The sequence below is a fragment of the Orbicella faveolata genome, unplaced genomic scaffold (genome assembly GCF_042242905.1).
Source record: "Orbicella faveolata isolate gen_17 unplaced genomic scaffold, um_ofav_v1 contig_48, whole genome shotgun sequence".
Lineage (NCBI taxonomy): Eukaryota > Metazoa > Cnidaria > Anthozoa > Scleractinia > Merulinidae > Orbicella > Orbicella faveolata.
In genome coordinates this window covers 3132064-3154757 of record NW_028301578.1, presented here as the reverse complement: position 1 = coordinate 3154757, position 22694 = coordinate 3132064, and the positions used below count along the sequence as shown (strand labels likewise).

The 22694-nt window shown below is 38.9% G+C and overlaps 2 protein-coding genes and 1 pseudogene across 2 annotated transcripts; 2 read left to right on the top strand and 1 right to left on the bottom strand.

Moving 5' to 3' along the window:
• Positions 1-222: 222 nt before the first annotated feature.
• Positions 223-1445, bottom strand: LOC149095993 (uncharacterized). Its single transcript, XM_089281269.1, has one exon. It carries the CDS (start codon positions 1322-1324, stop codon positions 341-343), a length of 984 nt encoding a protein of 327 aa, XP_089137395.1. The 5' UTR covers positions 1325-1445; the 3' UTR covers positions 223-340.
• A 16660-nt stretch (positions 1446-18105) lies between these two features.
• LOC149095992 (uncharacterized) lies at positions 18106-19550 on the top strand. Its single transcript, XM_089280629.1, has one exon. It carries the CDS (start codon positions 18106-18108, stop codon positions 19522-19524), a length of 1419 nt encoding a protein of 472 aa, XP_089136755.1. The 3' UTR covers positions 19525-19550.
• Positions 19551-19613: 63 nt separating this feature from the next.
• On the top strand, positions 19614-21402 carry LOC149095991 (uncharacterized; annotated as a pseudogene).
• The last annotated feature ends 1292 nt before the right edge of the window (positions 21403-22694 follow it).

The window sequence follows — 22694 nt, the reverse complement described above, 5'->3', positions numbered from 1 at the left end:
GGGTCACAATGTTTCAAGATGGTAATCATATATACATTACTCGGTACAAGAAAATGAACGAGCGAAATTACTCCTTATTTACATATTGCAAGCAGAGATCCACCAATTTTGCTCAAATATAATATATCGGAAGGTTGTTTAGGTGGTGGCTAGGGAGGTGTTGAAGTTTCAAATTGAGAGCACAAAACAATAAGCAACTTAGCACAAAGAACGAAGTTTTACCAGTTTAAAGTTTATTTTTGTTAACTTTTTTGATCGGTTACATTTGCTTTTGGATCATTATTTCATTTATGTTTCTTCGTCAAGTCCAAGGTATGACGATTCTGTACTGCTTCTACGTTTATCCGCTTCCTAGGGGTCTTCGTGAGCTTGAGAGTCTCGAGCTCGGGTATTTTGAGCTCGAGGTTCTTGTTGGGCTCGAAGGTCTTTTTGAGCTTAGTCTTGAGCTCGGGTATTTAGAGCTCGAGGTTCTTGTTGGGCTCGAAGGTCTTTTTGAGCTTAGTCTTGAGCTCGGGTATTTAGAGCTCGAGGTTCTTGTTGGACTCGAAGGTCTTTTTGAGCTTGATCTTGAGCCTGGGTATTTTGAGCTTGAGGTACGTGTTGGGCTCGAGGGTCTTTTGCTCGAGTATTTTGAGCTCGAGCTGGAGTGTTTCGAGCTGGAGTGTTTCGAGCTGGAGTGTTTCGAGCTGGAATGTTTTGAGCTCTGGTGCTTTGAGCTTGGTTTTGAGCTTGGTTTTGAGCTCGAGGGCTTATGGCTCGAACCCGAGGGTACTGGGGGCTTTTTTTCTTCTTCTCTAGGGGGATACTCTTCACGAGGAAGTCTAATATTTGAGCATCTTCTAACTCCTGGAAACAGCTTGACCCTTCGACTCGGTCTGTCCCGTTTGAGGCCATTAGTTGCTATGTCGAACTGAAGAATAGCGTCCAGATTTGCTTGGGTAATTGCCTGTGTAAGCATTCCAGGAGGATTTGGGACGTTGTTTCCAATCACTGCAAAGGTGTCGCACTGGCCATTTGGGTATAGACACGTGCCCGCAGTCCACATTGAATTAGGTTTATATATGCCTGGAGCGAATAAGACAATCGGAACTGCAATTGGCTGTGGAGGTTGAGTGTTTTGAATAGCAACGAATGAAATTCCAGTTAATAGAAACAACACACCCCCTGCCGGTATGCATGTCTGCACTGCAAACGCTCGAATATTGCCTTCCCAAACTCTCCACTGTCCGGTGTTAAAAGATCCACACTGGGGCACGGCATTTGTGTATTGATACGTGGAAGCAGCGCTGTTCGCGGCATTTGCTGGGTTACCCGAGGCAGTCATAGCTGGGAAGAGGTGACCTTTGTGGCATCCCAACGGGTTATTTAGGTATATTGCATTGCTTGCTTGGTTCTGGATGCCTTGTAAGAAAGTAAAGTTAATTACTTCTAACGGTATCAACAAAAAAAAAGGATTGAGAATTTGAGAAGTTTGAAGTGACAGGGGTGAGATAGGCAATTGTCATTCCCTGAATGTTTTACTTTTGAAGGACTTGGAAAGCTTAGCCTTATAATTTTTCAAGATCGTCGTTCTTAATCCGTGTTAATCCTCTCCATTTTTAACCATGCTTGTACCTATCTGTTTCTTTTTTTCCTATTATAATCTCTTTGGTGTTTTTCAGTCTTGTACATTACTATTTTTATTCTTCTTGTATCCGGCTCAAATAAATCATAATGCCGTTCGACTGAGCTCCTTTAAGGGCATCAGAAGATTGGCAAGGAATAATTCTGAAAGCGTATGGAGGTAAGATAATCAACTACCAGGCCTTGTACCTGGTTATAGAAATGCCCTCGACATTTTCCAATTTACAGTATTACTGCAAGATCGTTGTAAGGTACTTCCGGTACTCTTCTCCCCCTCATCCCCGTTTGCTTACCGAATAGAGAGGCCTATACCCAAGCGTATCGAAATCAGTAACCGATCCTCTGCGCGGAAGTTTAGTCAGGTGGGCAGCCCAAACGCCTCTACGCCCATTTTCATTCTTCGCCTATGACGCTTCTGTGCAACTTATGTAGCAATATATAACACGGCAGGGCTACTACGTCAAATATAATTTAGAAGTCATTACTTTCCGAATAAGGTCTATATGGGTAATAACCCACTCACTCCTCATCCTCTCTTGGTTTTTTGTACATGTTAATACATTACCGGGAGTTTGGATCCATCCTGCTGCTGCTTGTGCTTGAAAATTAACGTTTCCCGCATACAAAACGTACGCTGAATACACTGGAATTCCTCGACCTTCATCGTGCATCGACGCGTAGTAGTAGACTCCCGGCGGCTGTCTCTCTTGACAGATGTATCTCATGTTCTGTAAATTAGCAGTACGTAACCCAAGTGGTGGCTGTCCGTTTAAAAAGAACTGTGTGAAGCATTGCTGGTTAGGATTAAGAAAAATGTTGTTTGGAGGCTGAGCCGCTCGTCGGATTCCTGCAACAACTTGATTGTAGTCTTCTTCAGTGCTGTTCTTGGTGTCGCGTATACGAGTGTTGTTATCTAGTTCACAAATAAAAAAAATATAAGCATTCTTAATTGAATTGTTCTTAAATGAATCACGGGCCTGATTTTGTTTTTATTTGTTTTATTTGTTAACATTATTATTATCATTATTATTATTATTATTTATAATTTGACTCTAGACGTAACTGACCAAAAATGCGATTTTCATTTCAACATCGCTATAAACTGATAATTGGAATCTCTGCGAATTCTTTACGGCATCTGGGATATTTTTTCCACTTTACAAAAGCTGCTTCCCTGTTTTTTGTACCTGCCACGGTATCTAGTACTCTTACTTATATCTACTTCTCGCAGATTAAAAATCTTCTTGCCCATATAGGATACTCGGGGTTTAAAAGCTATCAAAACGAAATCACATTTAAGTATGGCTGCTAGCTGAAAACAAGTAAAAGCTGGAACAAAATGAGTTGAAGAACACCTATCAAAACCTACAGAGGATTTATGAATTGGGAAGATAATTTCTCGATTGTTAATTTTTGTTTTGCCTAATGTCGATTTTTTAGCGGGTTGGCCCTAGATTTCAGTAGCTTTAGATGTTTCTTCTGACGTGAAATTCATTAGAAACATGTTGGAAACGTGGTGTGTCCTTAAAGTCCCTTAGGATTTAAAAAAACTAAAATTTATGTATATCCACTTTTAATTTCACCATCTTAGCGAGAAGCAAGAAAACTACTTTTACTCACCTGTCTTGTTTACCACTGCCAGTTTTCCAGAGAAGACACTGTGCATCATCAGCATAGAAATAAAGAGGCAGGGCAAGATTTTAACAACGAGCCTTTCCATCTCCATCGTGAGGGAGGGTAAAAATTGCGCCGATACTGAATTGACTGAGAAGAGAGAGGTTTGTATCCTCCTGAGAGAATGATACAAGTTTACCGCTTTGAAAATGAACTTATAGCAAAAAACTGCTTGTTAGGAATTTCGCTATTGCATTGACTGTCCAATCACCTGATAGGACAATATGTACTTCTAAATTTTTCATCTTATTACTTAATTCCGCGAAAACTAAAATAGATTTCAAAAGTGGAGTTCACTAGAGCGAAAAATATTGTTTGAGAGGTCCTTTAAAACTCAAGAATTAGAACAGCCTTTTTAGAATTTTTCAGTTTTACAGAGCAGTTTTACAGATTTGAGAATTTCGCTTTATTACTGGAATTGCTTCTCAACATGAAATGGCTTTTAGACATCCAGGTTGAGCTTGTTTATTTTATTTAATTTGCCAGGATTACCTTTTGTTCTTTTTTTTTTTTTTTTTTTTTGAAGCTATTGCACTTTTAGGGAAAGTGGAATTTTAAGAGTGTTTGTCATGAAAACTTTTAGCTTGGTATAATTAATGGCAATTTTTGAGTCTATATCCCACTGTCAACACAGTAAAAGACAAATTTTCGTTACACAATTGAGCAGATTCTCCCATAACATGTTGTGGTGATAACAACTGAAATATTTCAATCCCAAAAGGTGGTAGAGGGATGGGGGACGTTGGATTTCAATTTTGGAATCATTTTTTTCCTTCAGAATTTGCAATTATATTGATTCTGTAATCGTCAGGTATGGTAATATATGCTCATAAATTTATCTTAAAACGTAAAATAGTTTTCTAAAGTGTAATTCAATACGGCGGAAAATATTGCCTGCATGGTTCTTAAAAATTCAAGATGAAGAACACGTTTTCAAACTTTTTCAGTTTTACCAGTTTAGAATCTTCATCTGAATGTCAAATGAAAGGAAACAGGAGGTTAAACTTGGTTTATTCCACTTACTGAACGACGAAAACAAAGTTTGAGCTAACGGTGTTACCTTTCGGTGGAAATTGGGATTTTTGAGACCTTGCTGAATAAATTAGTTCGATGTTCGAAAATAGCAAATATTTGTCTAAATGAATCTGCAATGTCGTTTATTGTTAGTCAGGAGTTCACTTGTATATATGAACACTTTTCAAATTCTTTCAGATAATAATTAGGAAAGCGCCTTTAACGACGAATATAACTTTTTTGTAATGTTTTGTTTTAATTGAGCTAAAAATGGATCAAGAATGTTTTGGAACTTGTTTACATGTGTCCGGCAACTGCGAGAGTTGCAACTGGCTTTTGCCATAAAAACTAACGATAAAAAGTCACGACGTTTCGACCTCTCCGAGGTCATTTTCGAGTGGGAGTAAAAATTCTTTCTTGAGGAATGTGGACGCCTGAAGAGACCCTTGCCCGACTGTGCTACCTTGAAAATCTTGTGCAGTCTACCATGCGCCAATTCATTGATTCGAAAGTGTGTGAAGATTCACGGACCCAAGTATCTGAGAAGACAGAAGCTCCAAATAGAGTCGTGCTGCCTTTTTAAGACCAGAAATCTGCAAACGCAGTACACAGACAGCTTGTCGACCTCAATCGAAAATCAACGCAGCTATTAGCCCGGTTTACATAAGTTGAAAGATCACGGACAAGAGAAGAAATCAAACCGCTTCTAGTAAATCAGCAATGCGTGGTGTATTGTTTTAAATGTAACGTGTTCGATGCAGGTTATGTCAGCTATACCTGTCGACACCTACACCAACAAATTAAAGAACACAAAGGATCGGCAGTTGGACACCACCCTCAGGGAGCAATGGGATAAGTAGCCGGTTGACATTAAGAAAAATTTAAAAACTTAAAGCAAGTGTCAGAGCAAATTCGACTGTGTTATCTTCGAAACGTTTTTTTTTTTTTTCCTTTTTTTTTTAATCAAAGAACTAAAACCAACACTGAACAAACAGTGCGATTACTTGTTTAGATGAGTTCTTCAAGCTTACTAGTATCGTTTTATTGTTTAATTGTCGTAGCTCCTCCTCTTAACGTCGAAAATATTTTATCACATATCTTACATATTTTATTGCACTCTACCCATGGGAAAAATTTGCAAATATATCTTTTAATGTTAGAAACATATTTATGCTAATCTTTTATATATATATTTTTTACTCGCACTTGAAAATGACCTTGGAAAGGTCGAAACGTCGTGATTTTCTATAGTTAGTTTTCATTACAAAATCGATCTCAAAGAAATTACTCAATTGCTGTTGGATGGTAAAAAAGCGAGTATAACACATTTCCAATAAGAAATTTGTCAGGATTGTTAACATTTATGGAACAATGGAATCACAAACTTTAATTGAAAATAAAATTATTAAGAGACAAAGTCTTTTAAGTAAGAGAGATTTTAATGTAAAGTGGAATGAATTGCCATTGAGAAAGTCTATTTTCTGTTAGTCTTCGATTCGCAACTTTAAATTTGCTTGCAAGGGATTCGCATTTGTGTCTTAAATCACATTACAAAACTCTAATGAATGTCGTGTACTGAATGTTCCAATAACTTCTAATTCTGCTTTCTGCACAGCTATAATGACACAGGTAATGACAAAATTGTTTAACTGACAAGATGTTGTCTGATACCAAAAAACTGTAATTTGCCGAAATAAGCATGTTTTAGATTTCGGTTATATCGAGACAGCCATTGTTGCATTTACAATTTTGGTCTTTGATCTGTGTCGAATTCAACATTGTGGCTGTTTACTAGTTATAAGTTTACCCAACCAAATCATACTCTCGAGTTGAATTCATTAGATCGATCGGTAGCGATAGATGTTTCAAGGTTAACATAGAGCTTTAAATAAAGTCAAAAAGGAGCCAAGAAAATTAAAAGTCTAGAAAAGTAAGACGAATTGATATTTCTTATCTTTTTAATGTTAAGAAAAAAATATAGAGCGTATCTCAAACACATCGTAACGTCAAATGGAAACAGGTTAGCTTGGGATTGACTTAATAACAGTCGGAAAAAAAATTATAAAGATATTCTAAGAAAGCAAATGAAGAAAAAAGTTTATGTGGTCTTTTTTCGGTTAAGCTATTTTACTTTACAAACGAATAAAAAATACATGCTGACGGACAAAAGTTAAAGTTAGCAGAGCTGATTGGACATTTCTTTTGATCTAAAATTAAGATAACATATTTCTGATTCTCACCTATCTAACATAGATTACCTTGCCCTATTAAGCTGATGGATTTCAAGTCAAGACGGAATTCCAAGAAACTTTTGATAAGACTTATTCTCTTTTAATATTTGCCTTTCAATAACATTGATTTTGCATTTGCTTAAAGAAAATACTTTCAGATCAGGGATCTATCCCTTGTTGAGATATCATGGTGATCGAGCAATTCAGTCCTTTGACATACCAATTACTAAACGATAAAGCTTTTCGTCGAATTAAGCGTACGTAGTTTAGAGACTGAGAAAATCGTCATGTGTTCCCAAATGAGCAACTTCATCTACGCAAATTAGGCTTACTACACGGGTAGCAACCAAGCACGTGCTGTGACATTACCTTATGATAAAGGCATCTCTTTACCACTTGTAGACTTCACATCTCCGGCTCAATTACCACATTATCAATTTCTTCGAGGAGCCACTTCAACTGCACATGTTTCTTTTAAGTGACCTGCTTTGGACTGTCACTTTTGAAAGGTCATAAATTCTACACTCTTGAGCCAAACGTACAGCCTTCAACAGCAAGGATAATTGTCCTGGAAACCTCACCTCACCTCTTCAGTCACGACCGCTTGTCCTTTGTCGCCAACTCGTAAGTCTGGAAATTTGTATTCAGTGGCTGAATGAAAACTTCTCTCCTCAAATACCTGATAAAAGCTAATCGCGGACGACTGCAAAATCATCAAGTCTGAGATCCTACTTATTATATTATTGCGAAATAAACCTTGTAGAAAAGAGCAACGTGTGGACATTCGCATTAAGATGCCGGGATAGCCAATCAGGAAATTGCCTGCGATTTCCAAATAAAAACAAACCATCCCAAAGCTAAATGATTGATTTATAAAGTTAATAGGCGATATTCGTGTTTCCCGGCTGTATTGGACTGGAACTAGCTTGCAAATGAGGCTAATGCGGGGAGTCTTTTCAAATGCAAATGACTTTCCCCCGCATGAGCCTCCATTACAAGATAGTTCCAGTTAAATACTGAGAATACGAATATTGTGTATTAAATCAAGGGAGAGAATCTTCCATAAGACGTAAATGTTAAACAAAGCATACTTAGTGTTTGCTGCTTGCGAGAACGCACTAGACCGCTAGATGTTAATAAAAAAAAGTCCTTGATACTCCACACTAGTAAGGACAGGCGGCCTCCGGTGGTCAACTGCGCTACATACTGCGCTACATACTGCGCTACATACATACATACTTACTTACATACATTTTATTGTGCGCTAGTTGCGAAAAAATATTTAGAGGATATTATACACAATAGCCTCCGTTTGGTGCGAAAATATGCTCAGATATTTGTCCGCGGACATTATCTGCTCTGAGACGCGAACTGTTTTCCAAGAACGTAGCTCGAAGACAACTGTGGGCTTCGAGGAACAGATAATTTCCTAAGACAAATATTTAAATATCAAATTCCAAATCTTCCAATTCGCCACAACTCACTCTGTTTACCCCACAAATTTTGCATGAACTATTGCTGTGAAATGCTCTTGGGAATATGCAGATTGCCCAAAAGCATTCCACAACAATAGGTTATGCAACATTTGGAGGGCAAACAGAGTTAATTATGGCGAATTGGAAAAATAGAGGCTATTGTGTTCATTATCTGTCAATTGTTGTTCACAATACGAGCAGTTTTGTAAATTCGGGAATCGGTAAGGGCATCCGTCAGTCTCGATAGATCATGGATACCCCCTCTGAGTGTTAGTTATGGCTCTAGTACGGTATCGGGTGTGACTGGCTGGGGATATTCACTCGGATATTTAACTGCCCTTGTTGCGAGAAATATTTGAAGGATAACATACTCAACAGCCTCCATTTGGGGTAAAAATATGCTCGGAAATCCCTCAGTTTAAGTCTGGGGCAATTTAAATCACGCAACGCGCTTAGACCAATCGCGTACAAGTGAAAATATCTGATGCATTATAAATCTTGATAAGGACAAACTATCCAAAACATACACTTCTTTTTCTGATATTCACCGAAAACAACTGGAATAACATATCTCAGGGACACGCATCGAGTCGACGTACTAAAAGCTGGTTGTTGTTTCGTTCTCGTAAACAACATTACGTACAAGGATTGAAATGTTCCTCAGGAGGCCTCAACTCGGCTGCAACAACTCACCTGCCCCTTCGGTGTTGAAGGTAGACTGCGGATTACTACAGACACTACAGACTGCAGTTCGGGAATAAAATGCAGAATGTAGACTGTAGTCTAGGGGTACAATGAAGACCGGGGATAGATTAAGGACCACAGACTGCACACCAAGCAGAGCAGGCTGCTCTTAGACGTGAAATGTGGAATGTTGTTACAAAATGCACTTTCCCCTTTATACAAGGGAGTGGCGAATAATCTTAAAGTTCATTAGTAGAAGCTGTTAAATGTCTATCAGCGTAAACGACCACTTCTTCGAAACATCTTCCAGAACGACCTGGCCTACGAAACTAATTTGAACATTTCTATGTACGCAGATGGCCATCAGATTTACGAAGCAGGAAAGCATCTCGCAAAAGTAAAGTCATCACTTAGCGGGAATACGGAAAAAGCCTCTAAATGGTATGAAGACAACATGCTCAAGAGTAACTATAGTAAATAATACAAAACCATGGCGATGCAGAACAAAAGAGAGATAACAAATCCGACCATGAGTATTCAACGCAGCGAAATCGAGTTGACAGAGAAGTTAAACCTTTTAAAAGTGACGATAGCTAGTAAGCTAAACTTTAACCATCATATCAACAACGTGTTTGAAAAGCAAGCCAAAGGATTGGAATCCTTATGAGACTGAAAAGCCTAATACCAACAGAAGCAAAGCTGCAACTATATAAAGCTGCCATCTCACCACACCTTACTTATTGTCACCTCGCCTGGCACTTCTGCAAGGCTAGCGACAGGAGAAAGCTTGAGCGCATACAGGAAAGAGGACTCAGGGAAGTATTTAAGGATAAACGTTCTAGCTACGAGAAAACTACTGGCAAAAGCAGACATGCCATCGTTGTTCAACAGACGATTACAGGACATTGCCATCTTCATGTATAAGATTACGCATAAATTACTGCCTCAGAGACTTTGGAATCTTTCCCAATTAGACAGTGGCTCATACTACTTAAGGAAACGAGAATTTGTTCAACCTCGATTCTTCTATATCTACATGACAGCGACCAACTCGAAAGCCCATTGGCTACTTTGGGCACTGTACACAACTAAATATTGTTTCTTCTAGTTAATTTCTATTTGTAATTTTTTTTTTTTTTTTTTTGTATCATTGTATACCGTCTCATGTTGAGTTGTTTTCTGTAAACAGTGTACAATAATAAACTTGAACTTGAACTCCTCGGTGACATATGGAAAACATTCACTTCGTTACCTAGGGACCAAGCTGTGGAATAATCTCTCACTTCTAGAATAAGAAATCTACCTTCTGAAATTGGCAATGAAATTTGCAACACTTAGAAAAACATTGTCAGCTGTGCAAAATTGGGTGATAACTCAACGCCAAATGGAGGCTGTTGAGTATATTATCCTTCAAATATTTTTCGAAACAAGCGCAGTTAAATATCCGAGTAAATATCCTCAGTCAGTCACACCGGAAGCCGTACTAGAGCCAGAACTAACACCCAGAGGGCGTATCTGTAATCTATCGAGACTAACGGATGCCCTTGCCGATTCCCCAATTTTCAAAATGCTCGTACTGCGAACAATACTTGACAGATAATGAGCACAACAGCCTCGGCTATAGTTTCTAATTCGCCATAATTCACTCTGTTTGTCCCCCAAATTTTGCATAAACTATTGCTGTGAAATGCTTTTGGGCCGTCTGCGTATCCCCAACTATAAAAATATGCTCAGATATTTGTCCTAGGACATTATCTGTTCCTCGAACCTCACAGTTTTCCCTGAGCTACATTCTTGGCGTCTCCGACCAGATAATGTCCGCGGAAAAATATCCGAGAATATTTCCGTACCAAATGGAGGTTATTTTGTATATTATCCTTAAGATATTTTTTTTTCGCAACCTAGCGCAGTAGACCGCTGGAGACCGCCTGTCCTGACTAGTGTGGAGTATCAAGGACTTTTTCATTAACATCCAGTGGTTTAGTACGTTCTCGCAAGCAGCACACTGAATGTATACTTCAATATACATTAAGTCTTATGCAAGCTTTTTTCGTTTCATTTAATTGACAATATTAGTTTTCTCGGTATTGGACTGGAACTAGCTTGCAATGGAGGCTCGTGCGGGGGAATATCATTAACATTAGCCTCAGTTACAAGCTAGTTCGAGTCCAATACCGCCGGGAACACGAATATCGCCTATTAACCTTTTAAATCAGCCATTTAGCTTTGCTTTGCTTTGTTTTTGTTTGGAAATCGTAGTCAATTTCCTGATTGGCTATTCCTGCATCGTAATGCGAATGTCCACTATGTTGCTCTTTTCTATAAGGCTTATTTAGCAATGATAAAATAGGTAGAAACTCAGATCAATCCTGATGATTTTGCAATCCTCCTTGACAGCGTCTAGCGTTTAATCAGGTATTTGAGGACAGACTTCTTAATTGAGCCACTGAATACAAATCTCTAGGCGTTCGATTTGGCGACAAAGAACAAGCGGTCATAACTGATGAAGTGACGTGAGGTGCAGCTTAAACATCTGCATCAGTCAGCACTGCAATAGGTTTAGAAAATTCCAAGAAATATTTCGGAGAACATTTCCAAGACAATTATTCTTGCTATTCAAGGAAGAATTTATGACCTTTTAAAACTGACAGCCCAAAGCAGGTCATTTCAACAAAACATGTGCAGTTGAAGTGGCTTCTCGAAGAAACTGATAATGTGGCAATTAAGTCCGAGATGTGAAGTGTACAAGTGGTAGAGAGGTTCCTTTATCGTAGGATATTGTCACAGCACATGTTTGGTTGTTACCCGTCTGGTAAGCTTAATTTGCGTAGATGAAGTTGCTCATTTGGATACACATGACCATTTTCTCAGTCTCTATTAACTACGTACGCTTAATCCAACTAAAAAGCTCTATCGTTTAGTATTTGGTATGTCAAAGAACTGAATTGCTCGATCACCACGATGTCTCATCAAGGGATAGATCCCTGATCTGAAAGTATTTTCCTTAAGCAAATGCAAGATCAATGTTATTGAAAAGCGAACATTGAAACAGAATAAGTCTTATAAAAGGTTTCTTGGATATTCCGTCTTGGCTTAAATCTAATAGCTTACCAGGACAATTTAAGATAATCTAGGTAACATTGGTGAGAATCAGAAAAATATTTTCTTCACTATAAATCAAAAGAATTAGCAAACCAGCTCTGCTAACTGTAACTTTTGTCCGTTAGTATCTATTTTTATTTGTAAAATAGCTTAGCCGAAAAAAGACCAGAGAAAAAATTGTTTGCTCATTTTCTTTCATAGAATATCCTTACCTATTTTTCTCAACTGTTAATTTAGTCGATCAGAATCTAGCCTGTTTCCATTTGATGTTAGTTACGATGTGCTTGAGATACGCTCTATATGTTTTTCCTAACATGATTGAAAACATAAGAAATATCACTTCGTCTTACTTTTCAAGACTTTTAATTTTCTTGGCTCCCTTTTTAGGTTTTTAAAAGCTCTATGTTAACCCCGAAACATCTATCACCACCGATCTAATTTAATGAATTCAACTCAAGAGTACGGTTTGGTTGCATGGTTAAACGTATAACTAGTAAACAGCCAAAATGTTCAATTCGGAACTGATGAAAGAACAAAATTGTAAATGCGCGCGACAATGGCCGAGTCTCGATGTAACTGAAATTCAAACTAAAACTAAGGAGTAAACGGAGAAGAGTAAAATCGTCAAAATCTATGCTAATTAAGACTGGGTATCCAAATCTCGTTTACGGTTGTGATTTTCTTTGTTTTAACTTTATGAATTATTAATGAGTTTGAGAAACAAATACGAATCCATTGCAAGCAAATTTAGAGTTGCAAATATAATCGAAACTGACAGAAAATGGACTTTTACAATAGCAATTCATTCCACTTTACCTTGAAATCTTGTCGCTTAAAAGGCTTAATTTTATTTTCAAATACAGTTTGTGATCCCATTGTCCCACAAATGTTAACAAGGCGTGACAAATTGCTTATTGAAAATGTACTATACTCGCGTTTTTACCATCCATCTGCAATTGACTAATTTCTTTGGGATCGATTTTGTAATAAAAGCTAACGATAAAAAATCACGTTTCGACCTCTCCGAGGTCATTTTCAAGTGTGTGAAAAAATAGATATATAAGATTAGCATAGATATATGTTTAAAGCAGTAAAGATACTTAAAAAATGTCGCGAACGGTAGAATGCAATAAAATATGTAAGATAAGTTATAAAATACTTACGAAGTTAAAAAGAGGAGCTAAAAAATGATCGAGACAATAAAACAAAACTAATAAGCTTAAAAAACTCATCTAGAAGAAAAATTTAGCGCGAATTGAATCGCATTGTTTGTTTAGTCTCGGTTTTTGTTTTTTGATTAAAAAAAAAAAAAAAAAAAAAAAAAGTCAGTCAAATTTGTTCTGACACTTCCTTAGAGTTATATATGTATGGGTTATTGACCAATTGTGGGGGCAAGATTGCTGGATTTTGGCCAAGTTCTTTTTTTTGCTTGTTTATGGACCGTGACGGAGTCGAGGTCCATACACTCGCAAAAAAGAACGAGGCCAATATCCAGCCATCTTGACCGAACAAGCTTGGTCAATAAAGGATTTATTATATAGCTTTCGTGGAAATTTTTCTTGCAGGTCACGGCGGGTAGTCCCGAGCGGGCAAGATAGCTCCATCTTGCCCGCTCGGGTAGCCAATCACAGCGCAGGATTTGATTCATCTTGCCCGCTCACGGAGCTAGCCATATAATAAATATATATATTTTCAATGTCATCCCTCTTCTTATCCTATTGCTCCCTGAGGTGGCGTCCAACTGCCGATCCTTTGTGTTCTTCAAATTCTTGGTGTAAGTGTCGGTAAGTAAAGCTGACATAACCTGCATCGCACAGGTCACACTTAAAACAATGCACCACGCATTGCTGATTTACTAGCAGCTGTTTAACTCCCTCACTTTGATTTCGTACTGGATCTTTCAACTTGTGTAAACAGGGCTATTATTTGGGTTAATATTTCGACTCAGGTCGCCAAGCCGTCTGCGTACTGCGTTTGCAGATTATTGGTCTTTAAAAGGCTGCACGATTCTAATTGGAGCTCCTGTCTTCTCATTTACTTGGGTACGTGAATTTTCAGACACTTCCGAATCAATGAATTGGCGGATGGTAGACTGCAACAGATTTTCAGGGTAGCACAGTCTGGCAAAGGTCTCTGTAAAGCGTTCACATTCTTCATGGAAGATTTTTTTCTCGCACTTGAAAATGACCTTTTGGGAGGACATGTTAATGTCCGACCTATGTAACTGAGAAGCGAGGTGGTCCTCAGGGAGGCTGGACGGAGGTTGGACGGAGGTTGGACGGAGGTTGGATGGCTGTTCAAGCTGTGCAAAATGTTCTACTGAAGGGAATTGGGTGGGGTAATTGTGATGAAAAAAATCATCCAAGCTACTTTTAGACCAAAAAAATTACATACATATATATATATAAATAAAAGAAACTCATAAAGGGCTGAGCAAGATATATCTTGAGCTTATAGGTTCCAAAAATAATTAAAATTCAAGCTCAGTTTGAATCACCCACTGGTCCCTCGTCAACCCCTGAAAGTTCAAAGGTCGCTCCTAAGAATATGACGTAGCTGTTTACGGGCAATTTCTTTTCGCGTAGTTTTCGCGTACCTGATTACGAGCAAGTTCTTTTCGTGTTGCGTAGCTGTTTACCAGCAACTTCGTTTCGTGTGGCGTAGCTGTTTACCAGCAAGTTCTTTGTGTGTGGCGTGGCTGTTTACCAGCAAGTTCTTTGCGTGATGCGTGGCTGTTTACCAGCAAGTCCTTTGTCTGTGGCGTAGCTGTTTACCAGAACAAAGCGTGAGTATTTTTTCTTCATTTTAATTTGACTACAACATGCAAACACTTTGCATCAGAGGGGGAATCGATATTGAAATAGCACCTTACTCAAGTCAATATCGTCGACTTCGATCGCGATCGTGATCGCACACGATTGTGTGACTTTGAGATAACCTTGGAGCACCTTTGAAAAAACCTGAGCAAAATAATACCTATTGTAGCCTGCGTCGCAGATACTCTAAACCGCCAGTTTAGGCTATACCAGGGATTTTGTGACACATCCGGCTGTAACACATGCTGAATAATACTTAAATCGAGAATTACCTTGATTATTTCCTGGAGAAACTTCGAATTAGTTCCGAGTACCTTAATCATTTTGAACTGTATTCGGGCACCAAACTTCATAACACAAAACGTACAGACTTGTTGTTGGCATGCATAGCACTTATTTAGCTCTCAGGGAGTATCGAGGATGCTTCAAGGTAAAATTATGGTGTGCTATGCTGCTTTTGTCTTACTTCATATCGATTTATTTAGCAGTATACTGAAATGTGTGATTTGTTATTTCGAAATAACGAAAATGAATCGTCTTACACAGATATTTTTGTATCGTTTCTATAAAGCTTATATCCCTGAATTAAGACTTCTACTTGGCAGCGGTGTTGACTGCGTTGAGACAAACCCAGCCCCAATTGCGACTGACTTTGATGTCAGTTAACTATTTTTGCTCCTTACTCATAGAGAAGACTGTGTAGCAAACTGTGTCCAAACTCTCTGATTTACATTGTTTATCAACACCATAGACTGATTTCCAGTGCTGCCGCTATGGCTCAGATCTTACACTAAGGGGATTCTTTATACAACTTGCTGTCAAAGTGCACTCGGCAAACGTTTTTGCTCCTTAATTTGTGAATTACCATAGAAAGTGTCTGTGTTTGTAATATAGATAGGACCCTGCGCGCGCTCTGATTGGTCAAAAACCCAGTTTTCTTAGAGTATAAAACATAGAAAAAGCGTGTTTTATTGTTTTTCGCCACATTACCTCTATATCATAAAGCAAATGAAGAAGCCTAGGCTGTGTATTACACTGTGATAAAACATTCCGGGCATTTGAGAACACTCGCGAAATGTAGAAAACACTCGCCTGAGGCTCGTGTTTTCAACATTTCCCTCGTGCTCTCAAATGCCCGTCGTGTTTCTGCACTTAAAGCTTGACAAACAGTTCTCTTCAGAACTCTACCACGGCGCAGATAATATCCGATACAGAGATGGCAGCCATTTTAATAGATATGGCGGACAGCCAAGTGCCCGCACTATCACCAATCAAGTCACCAAAAAGACCACGTGACCACGGCAGTCCAGTTAACGAGATTCCAGACGCAGAACCAGCCCCCAAAAAGCGCAAAGCGGACGAGGGAAGCAAATCCATCCGGAATCGCCTAACTACACTGAAGACCAGACAAGCCAAATGTAAACGGTCGCTCCAAGTCCTGAGAGAACACGCAAAGAACTCCACGTGTCCCTACGGCTTGCAGTACAGACCAAAACCACACATCATGTTCGACCGAGAATTCCAGATCGCCCTGGACCAGATTAGTCACCGAGCCCATGCGGAGCTGCTTTCCCCTATGACCAAACAGCAGGAAAATAATTTAGCTGTAGACAACCAGGCCATCAAAGCTGAGCAGCAGCTACTAGCGAACCTGTGCCCGAAACAGCACATTTCCCAGGCTTCCAGAAACCAACCTGCCAACAAAGCCAGACCAAGGCTTAGGCCTAGAACTCAGAAAACACACATTGGTCAACAAAACTTGTAATTTCGCTTCCATGCAGACTCAGTTATCCTAGCTACAGAAAACGTTTTGTCAACTAAGCAAATCAATGAAAGTAAATAAAGACAGAGTTGAACCTTACACTGGTGTGTCTTTCTTTGACTCTAAACCTACCCACCCCAAACGATGCGTTCCAACGAGTCATAATTATAAAAAACGCTGACTCAGACGAAACAGTCACAATAAATTTGTAACCCATGACACTAGAGCGTAAAACGAAAGATACAGTAAGAACCTTTCAAACTAAGCTCTTTCAAACGACGAGGTTACACTTCTTTCGAGAGGCGTTGAATTTATACCAACCCCTCCAGTTCCTAGCTCAAACAAATCCTTGTTAAAGGGTTTCGATAATTTTATTAGAACAATATCCGCTTAAAATACATGTTCGTGTTGCACACCACTTTAATTACGCGAAAACGACTACTAAACTGCATTAACAAAACGTTTCTCCTCGCCTGTCGTTTCTTACTATCTTGTTTTTCCTCTTTGGAGCCTTTTTCTTAATCCCATAATAATCACTTCGGCCAGTCCCAGTTACTCTCGTCTTTTTAGTTAGTCCCAGTTACTCTCGCCCTGCTTGCTACACACTCCCCTCCACGAAAAAAAATGTTGTCCTGACATTACAGAAGGTATACAAAAATAAAATACAAGTCATTCTGGCCATAACTCGAGGGAGTGTTAGTGTTCTGATTTCTAACTGCATACATCTCCATCATCCGTAGTGTTTGTTGAGTTTCTGTTTTGTAGATAATAGATAAACTAGTAATAATTCAGCACAGTTCTGCTCGCCTATGGTTAATACGCGGAGCGGTCAGATGTGACTATTACAGTGTTCAGTGCTGGTGTATCCATACGGGCTGTGGGATATACTGCAACTGCGGAATACACGGGATGTGTGAGGTGTAGTAAGGTGTAAGGAAATTGCCGATGACTTGGTAGGGAGATATAACTGGAGGACCTTGAATTGAAGTTACTACTGGTTGTAGACGTTAATAATCAGGCTCTCCCATTTGACTATAAGTCAAAGTCACCGGCTTCTCTGGTGTTTTGTCCTCAACGGGTGTACGATTTTCATTAGGGGTAGTCACTTGAGCTACCAGCTGTACCAGCTTTGGGTCATACTTTAAATCAGATCCTTCCTCTTGCGATGCAAAAAGTACTTTCTGTTTAAATCAAGGAGGCGAACCAGGAAGTCCTGAGGTGTTTCCCCAGCTTCCTGTATATGTACTGCCGAATTGAGCAGCTGATACACTTCCGTAGCCCCTTTCTCCTGATAATGTGACCCGAGTATTTTGCGTAATCTGGTAAGTTCTAAATCGAGCTTTTCTTCCAAGCAGCTCCTCAATCTCAGGCCTGAGTTGATTGCTCGGATAACGGCCTCGATAATTTCCTCTTCCTTTTAGCCTCACTTTAAGCCGGCGTCAATTTTGTGGGCTAGGCTGGTGAAGCTTAAGCGATCCTTTTGACGCGAATCTCCAATCTGCCCTGATATTTTGAACTCGTTTCTGAACGGTGCGATCGCTGGGCTTTCCTTAGGTGTCGATATTTTTGCACTTTAGTTCAACGGCAGGTTTCTTCTCCTCGTGTTCGAGGTTTACTACACCACTCTCTTCCTCGGTCTTCGCGACGACTGGTTTCTTCTCCTCCTTCTCTTTAATTGTAGCTCTGAGATTCTTTAATGCCTCAATTCCAATTTCCTCGGCATAATGGCGGCAAGACGTTTGACATGTGCTCCGAAAGAAAGTTCATTTTCTTCCTCGAATACGTTGCGAAAGTCATCTTCTTTGCCGGATATTTCAATGTTATGTACTAATCCAACGAATGACGGCAGTTTTCTTGTGAAAGTTACTCATCCCTGCGAATATCTTGTTGAATCTGGCAATGGTGGGACGAGTAAAAACGAACAACTACTTCGAACGGCCCTAAAAGGAAAAGAACTTAAAAACCTTAGCCTTAAAGAACTCAAGTCTGAACTTGACATGCGAGGTTTAACTAAAGCAGGGAATAAAGCCGCTTTGTCTGAGAGACTGAAGTCAGCAATTTTGAACGAAGACTCTCGCCCGAGTCCTACCAACAAGAGCGTCGCTAAAGACATCGAGGCTGTCAAGACTAATGATGACCAACCCGAGGATAGAAATTGTCCATGTTATCATCGTCTCAGTCCTCTTATTGAAGATCTTAAATCTGAGATACGTGACATCAAACAAAAAATGTCCTGCTCGGATGATCGCCCTACTGAAGCAGGTTTGGAGTCGTCGATCAAAAGGTTTAAAGAAGAAAACGACTATTTACGTACACAGATGGTCGCCATGAGCGAACGTTACGACCGTATAAAAGAGGAGCGAGATTCCTTAAAACTCGTTGTTTCAATTATTTCGAAAGATCTGTACCAACAAAGCCGAGAGAACATTTCAGATACTACGCCATCATCGGCAAATTTGCATAGTTCAAAGTCATTAATTCAAGATGAAATTAAGGATCAAGAGTCTCAAGAGAACACTAATGATTGGAAAACTGTTAAAACTGGTGTTAACAAGAAACAAAGAAGGTCTTCAACTGGAACGAAATCTAAATATACCTCCACAAACAACAAGCCTAACCGTACCGACAGTGAGGCTTCAGCACAGAATGACGAGCGGAGAACAGTCGTTGTCGGAGACTGCCTCATAAAGAATGTTCATGGTATAAAAGTTGCTAAAGCCGTGGGCCACCGAGTAGTTGTCAAGCCATTCCCTGGAGCTAACATTCATGACATGAAATCACACATTATTCCTACGATTGAAAGATCCCCCGACCAAATTTGTTTACATGTGGGCACCAATGATTTGAGATCTTCCCCGCCGAATGACGTCGCGGATGCTATTGTTAACTTAGCCAGAGAAATTGAGGGTGCGTGTGAGGCAGAGATAATCGTATCTGAACTAACAACAAGGAACGATGCCTACGGTGATGTAGTCAAAGCTGTTAACCGACGCCTGAAGCAATTTTGTAAGCAAAACGATTGGAAACTCGTAAGCCACTCAAACATTACCTCAAAGGAACTTAACAAAGGCGGACTCCACTTAAATAAAGAAGGTAACGAACTGTTGCAAAGAAATGTTATAAATTTTTTAAGGAATAATTGATCCCCGAGTTCCATGAATGTCGAGTCTAATGTTTCAACAAATTTGTTGGATCCTGTTTTAATTAAAGAAAATAATCATCCTCTTCCCCAATGGCCACTTTTTCAAATATCTCTTATTCTCTACCGCCTGGACGCGGTTTTAAAATTGCCGGTTTAAATATCAATAGTCTTACAAAGCATATTGATGAACTTAGAATTGTTCTTGATGATTATTCTATTGATATTCTCTCACTTAACGAAACCAAACTTGATGAATCTATCAAAAGTTGTGAGCTCCATATTCCAGGCTATGAATTAATTCGTCGTGATAGAGATAGAAATGGTGAAGGTGTGTGCTTCTACTTAAAAACTTCGATTAATCTTGTGGTTCGTTCTGATTTGAATGTAGTTAACCTTGAAAATTTATGTCTAGAAATTCGTAATCCCAATTCAAAGCCATTTTTTTGTAATCACTTGGTACAGACCTCCTTGTTTCTCGATAGAGTCATTTTCGTATTATAAATCACTTGTCGGTAAATTAGATTCCCTTGGCTTTGAATATTACTTAGTAGACGATTTTAACTGCAATTTGGCCTCTCTCCATTATGATACGAATACTCGTCGTTTATGTGAAATATCTGATTTATATGGGCTCCAACAACTCATCACTGAACCGACCCGTATAACTGAATCCTCATCAACATTAATTGACTTAATCTATACGAACTATGTTGACAGGGTAGTCTGTTCCGGTGTCTCTCATATTGGCATCAGCGATCATAGCCTTATTTATGTTTATCGTAAACTATCTCCCGATTTCCCATCAAAGGGGCATTCTACCTTATCTTACAGAAATTTTCAAAACTTTAATCGTGGAAAATTTCGCAACGATATCTATCAACAAGACTGGAGCTGTAATTCTGATGATCCAAATATTTTGTGGGCTGACTGGAAAGCAAAATTTCTGAGCATTGTCAACATTCATGCTCCATTTAGAACTAAACGTATAAGATCACATAAGGCACCCTGGATCAACTCAGACTTGAAGAAAGGTGTGCGCGATCGTGACGCTGCCAAGAGAAAAGCTGTTAAGTCAAATGATCCATGCGATTGGGCAAAGTAATAAAAGCTGCGAAACTCAATAAATAATAGGATCAAAACTGCTAAAGCATCTTATTTTTCGAAAGCTTTTATGCAATTTGAGGGCAACTCTAAGAAAACTTGGCAAACAATTAATGAACTTACATCTCGCCGTAAAAGCAATGAGACTGTGAAAGAACTAAAAGTAAATGACGTTGTAATCAATAATTCTAGTGAAAGTTCAGATACTTTTAATCACCATTTTTCAACAATCGGGCCCAGACTTGCCAATGAAATACCTCCAATAGGTCAAAATGATAATTCGAGTTACACTAATTTTATCACTTGTAACAACAAAACATTCCATTTCTGTCCAACTAGCAGTAATATTGTTTTTTCTCATCTAAACAAATTATCTAGATCTAAAGCAACAGGTCTTGATAACATTTCTGCTAGATTAATCCGTGAATGTGCTGATCTTATTTCGGTCTCTTTATCTGACCTCTTTAACAAGTCTTTGACTTCTGGTATATTTCCTGACGATTGGAAATGTGCTAGAGTTACTCCGTTGTTTAAGCAGGGTGAGCGATCTGATCTAAATAATTATCGACCAATTTCAGTCATTCCAGTAATTGCTAAGGTATTCGAGAGGATCGTGTATGACCAGCTATATAGCTTTCTAACTAAAGAGGACGTAATTTCTAAACAACAGTCGGGCTTTCGCTCATTGCATTCAACTGTTACTGCTCTATTAGAAGCTACCGATAGTTGGGCGTTTGATATCGATCGCGGAAATGTTAATGCTGTAGTTTTTCTCCATTTAAAAAAAGCGTTCGACACTGTTGATCATGAAATTATTTTAACTAAAATGAACCTTTACGGAGTTCAAGGAATAGCTCTTGACTGGTTCAACTAATATTTAACTAGCCGTACACAACGATGTCTTCTTAATGGTTCTCTTTCTCAATGTGGGGTACCTCAAGGAACAATCCTAGGTCCCCTATTACTTCTTATTTACATTAACGACTTGCCCAACTGCTTACCATCATGTCAGCCTAGGATGTATGTTGATGACACCCACATCACATATGCGGGAGCTGATCTGAGCTCTATACAGTCTAATCTAAGTCACGATCTAAGTAATTTAAACAAATGGCTTACTTCTAACAAACTTACTTTAAACGCGACTACAACTGAATTTATGTTAATTGGTTCCAGACAAAGATTGAGTACCCTTCCAGATACACTTGAGCTCTCAATTAATAATGTTCCAATAAATCGTGTCTCCTCAGTCAAATCGCTCGGTGTGTTAATCGACGAAAACCTAAGTTGGCAAACCCATATTGATAAATTGTCTAAAAAGATTGCATCTGGGATTGGTGCCATAAAACGAGTTAGGTCTTTTGTTCCACCAGCTACACTGCTTTATATACACAGTGCTCTAATTCAACCTCATTTTGATTACTGCAATCTTGTCTGGGGTAATTGCGGTAAAACTTTGTCGGACAGGCTACAAAAGCTTCAGAACCGCGCCGCTCGCGTGTTAACTTCCTCTAGTTATGATACTGATGCCAAAGGTCTAATACGACAACTGGGTTGGAAAGATTTGTGTACCCAGCGTCAAATTCAGAAAGCCTTAATGGTATATAAATCTTTAAATGGCTTGGTTCCTGAATACCTATCGTCTACATTTCTAAAACGTAGTGGAATGCGCTATTCTCTAAGGGATTCCGAAAACAAACAGGTTGTACCTCATCCACGAACTAACTATATGAAAAATAACTTTAGTTACAGTGGTGCAACTCTCTGGAACAGCCTACCCTGCAATCTCAGGATGTTAAAATTCTTTAATCAATTCAAAAGCAAAGTTAGACACGGCATTCATGGAAAACAGGATTAGTTGAATATTTAAATTGAGATTTACTACTTCAATTTTTATTAATTAGTATTTAGCATGGACTGTTTATTAGTAGTTTATTAGTATTAATTTTTAAATATTAGTATTACCTGAGGATTTTTAACCGTGTATAAAGAAATGTTAAATAAAATAAATAAATAAGTGAATTTCACTTCGACCTGCAGCCCTGCACATAATTCGCGGAAGCTTGCTTC

Excerpts from the sequence above, each read along its gene's own strand:
- LOC149095993 (XM_089281269.1), bottom strand. The coding sequence starts at position 1,324 with ATGACTGCCTCGGGTAACCCAGCAAATGCCGCGAACAGCGCTGCTTCC.
- LOC149095992 (XM_089280629.1), top strand. The coding sequence starts at position 18,106 with ATGGCGGCAAGACGTTTGACATGTGCTCCGAAAGAAAGTTCATTTTCT.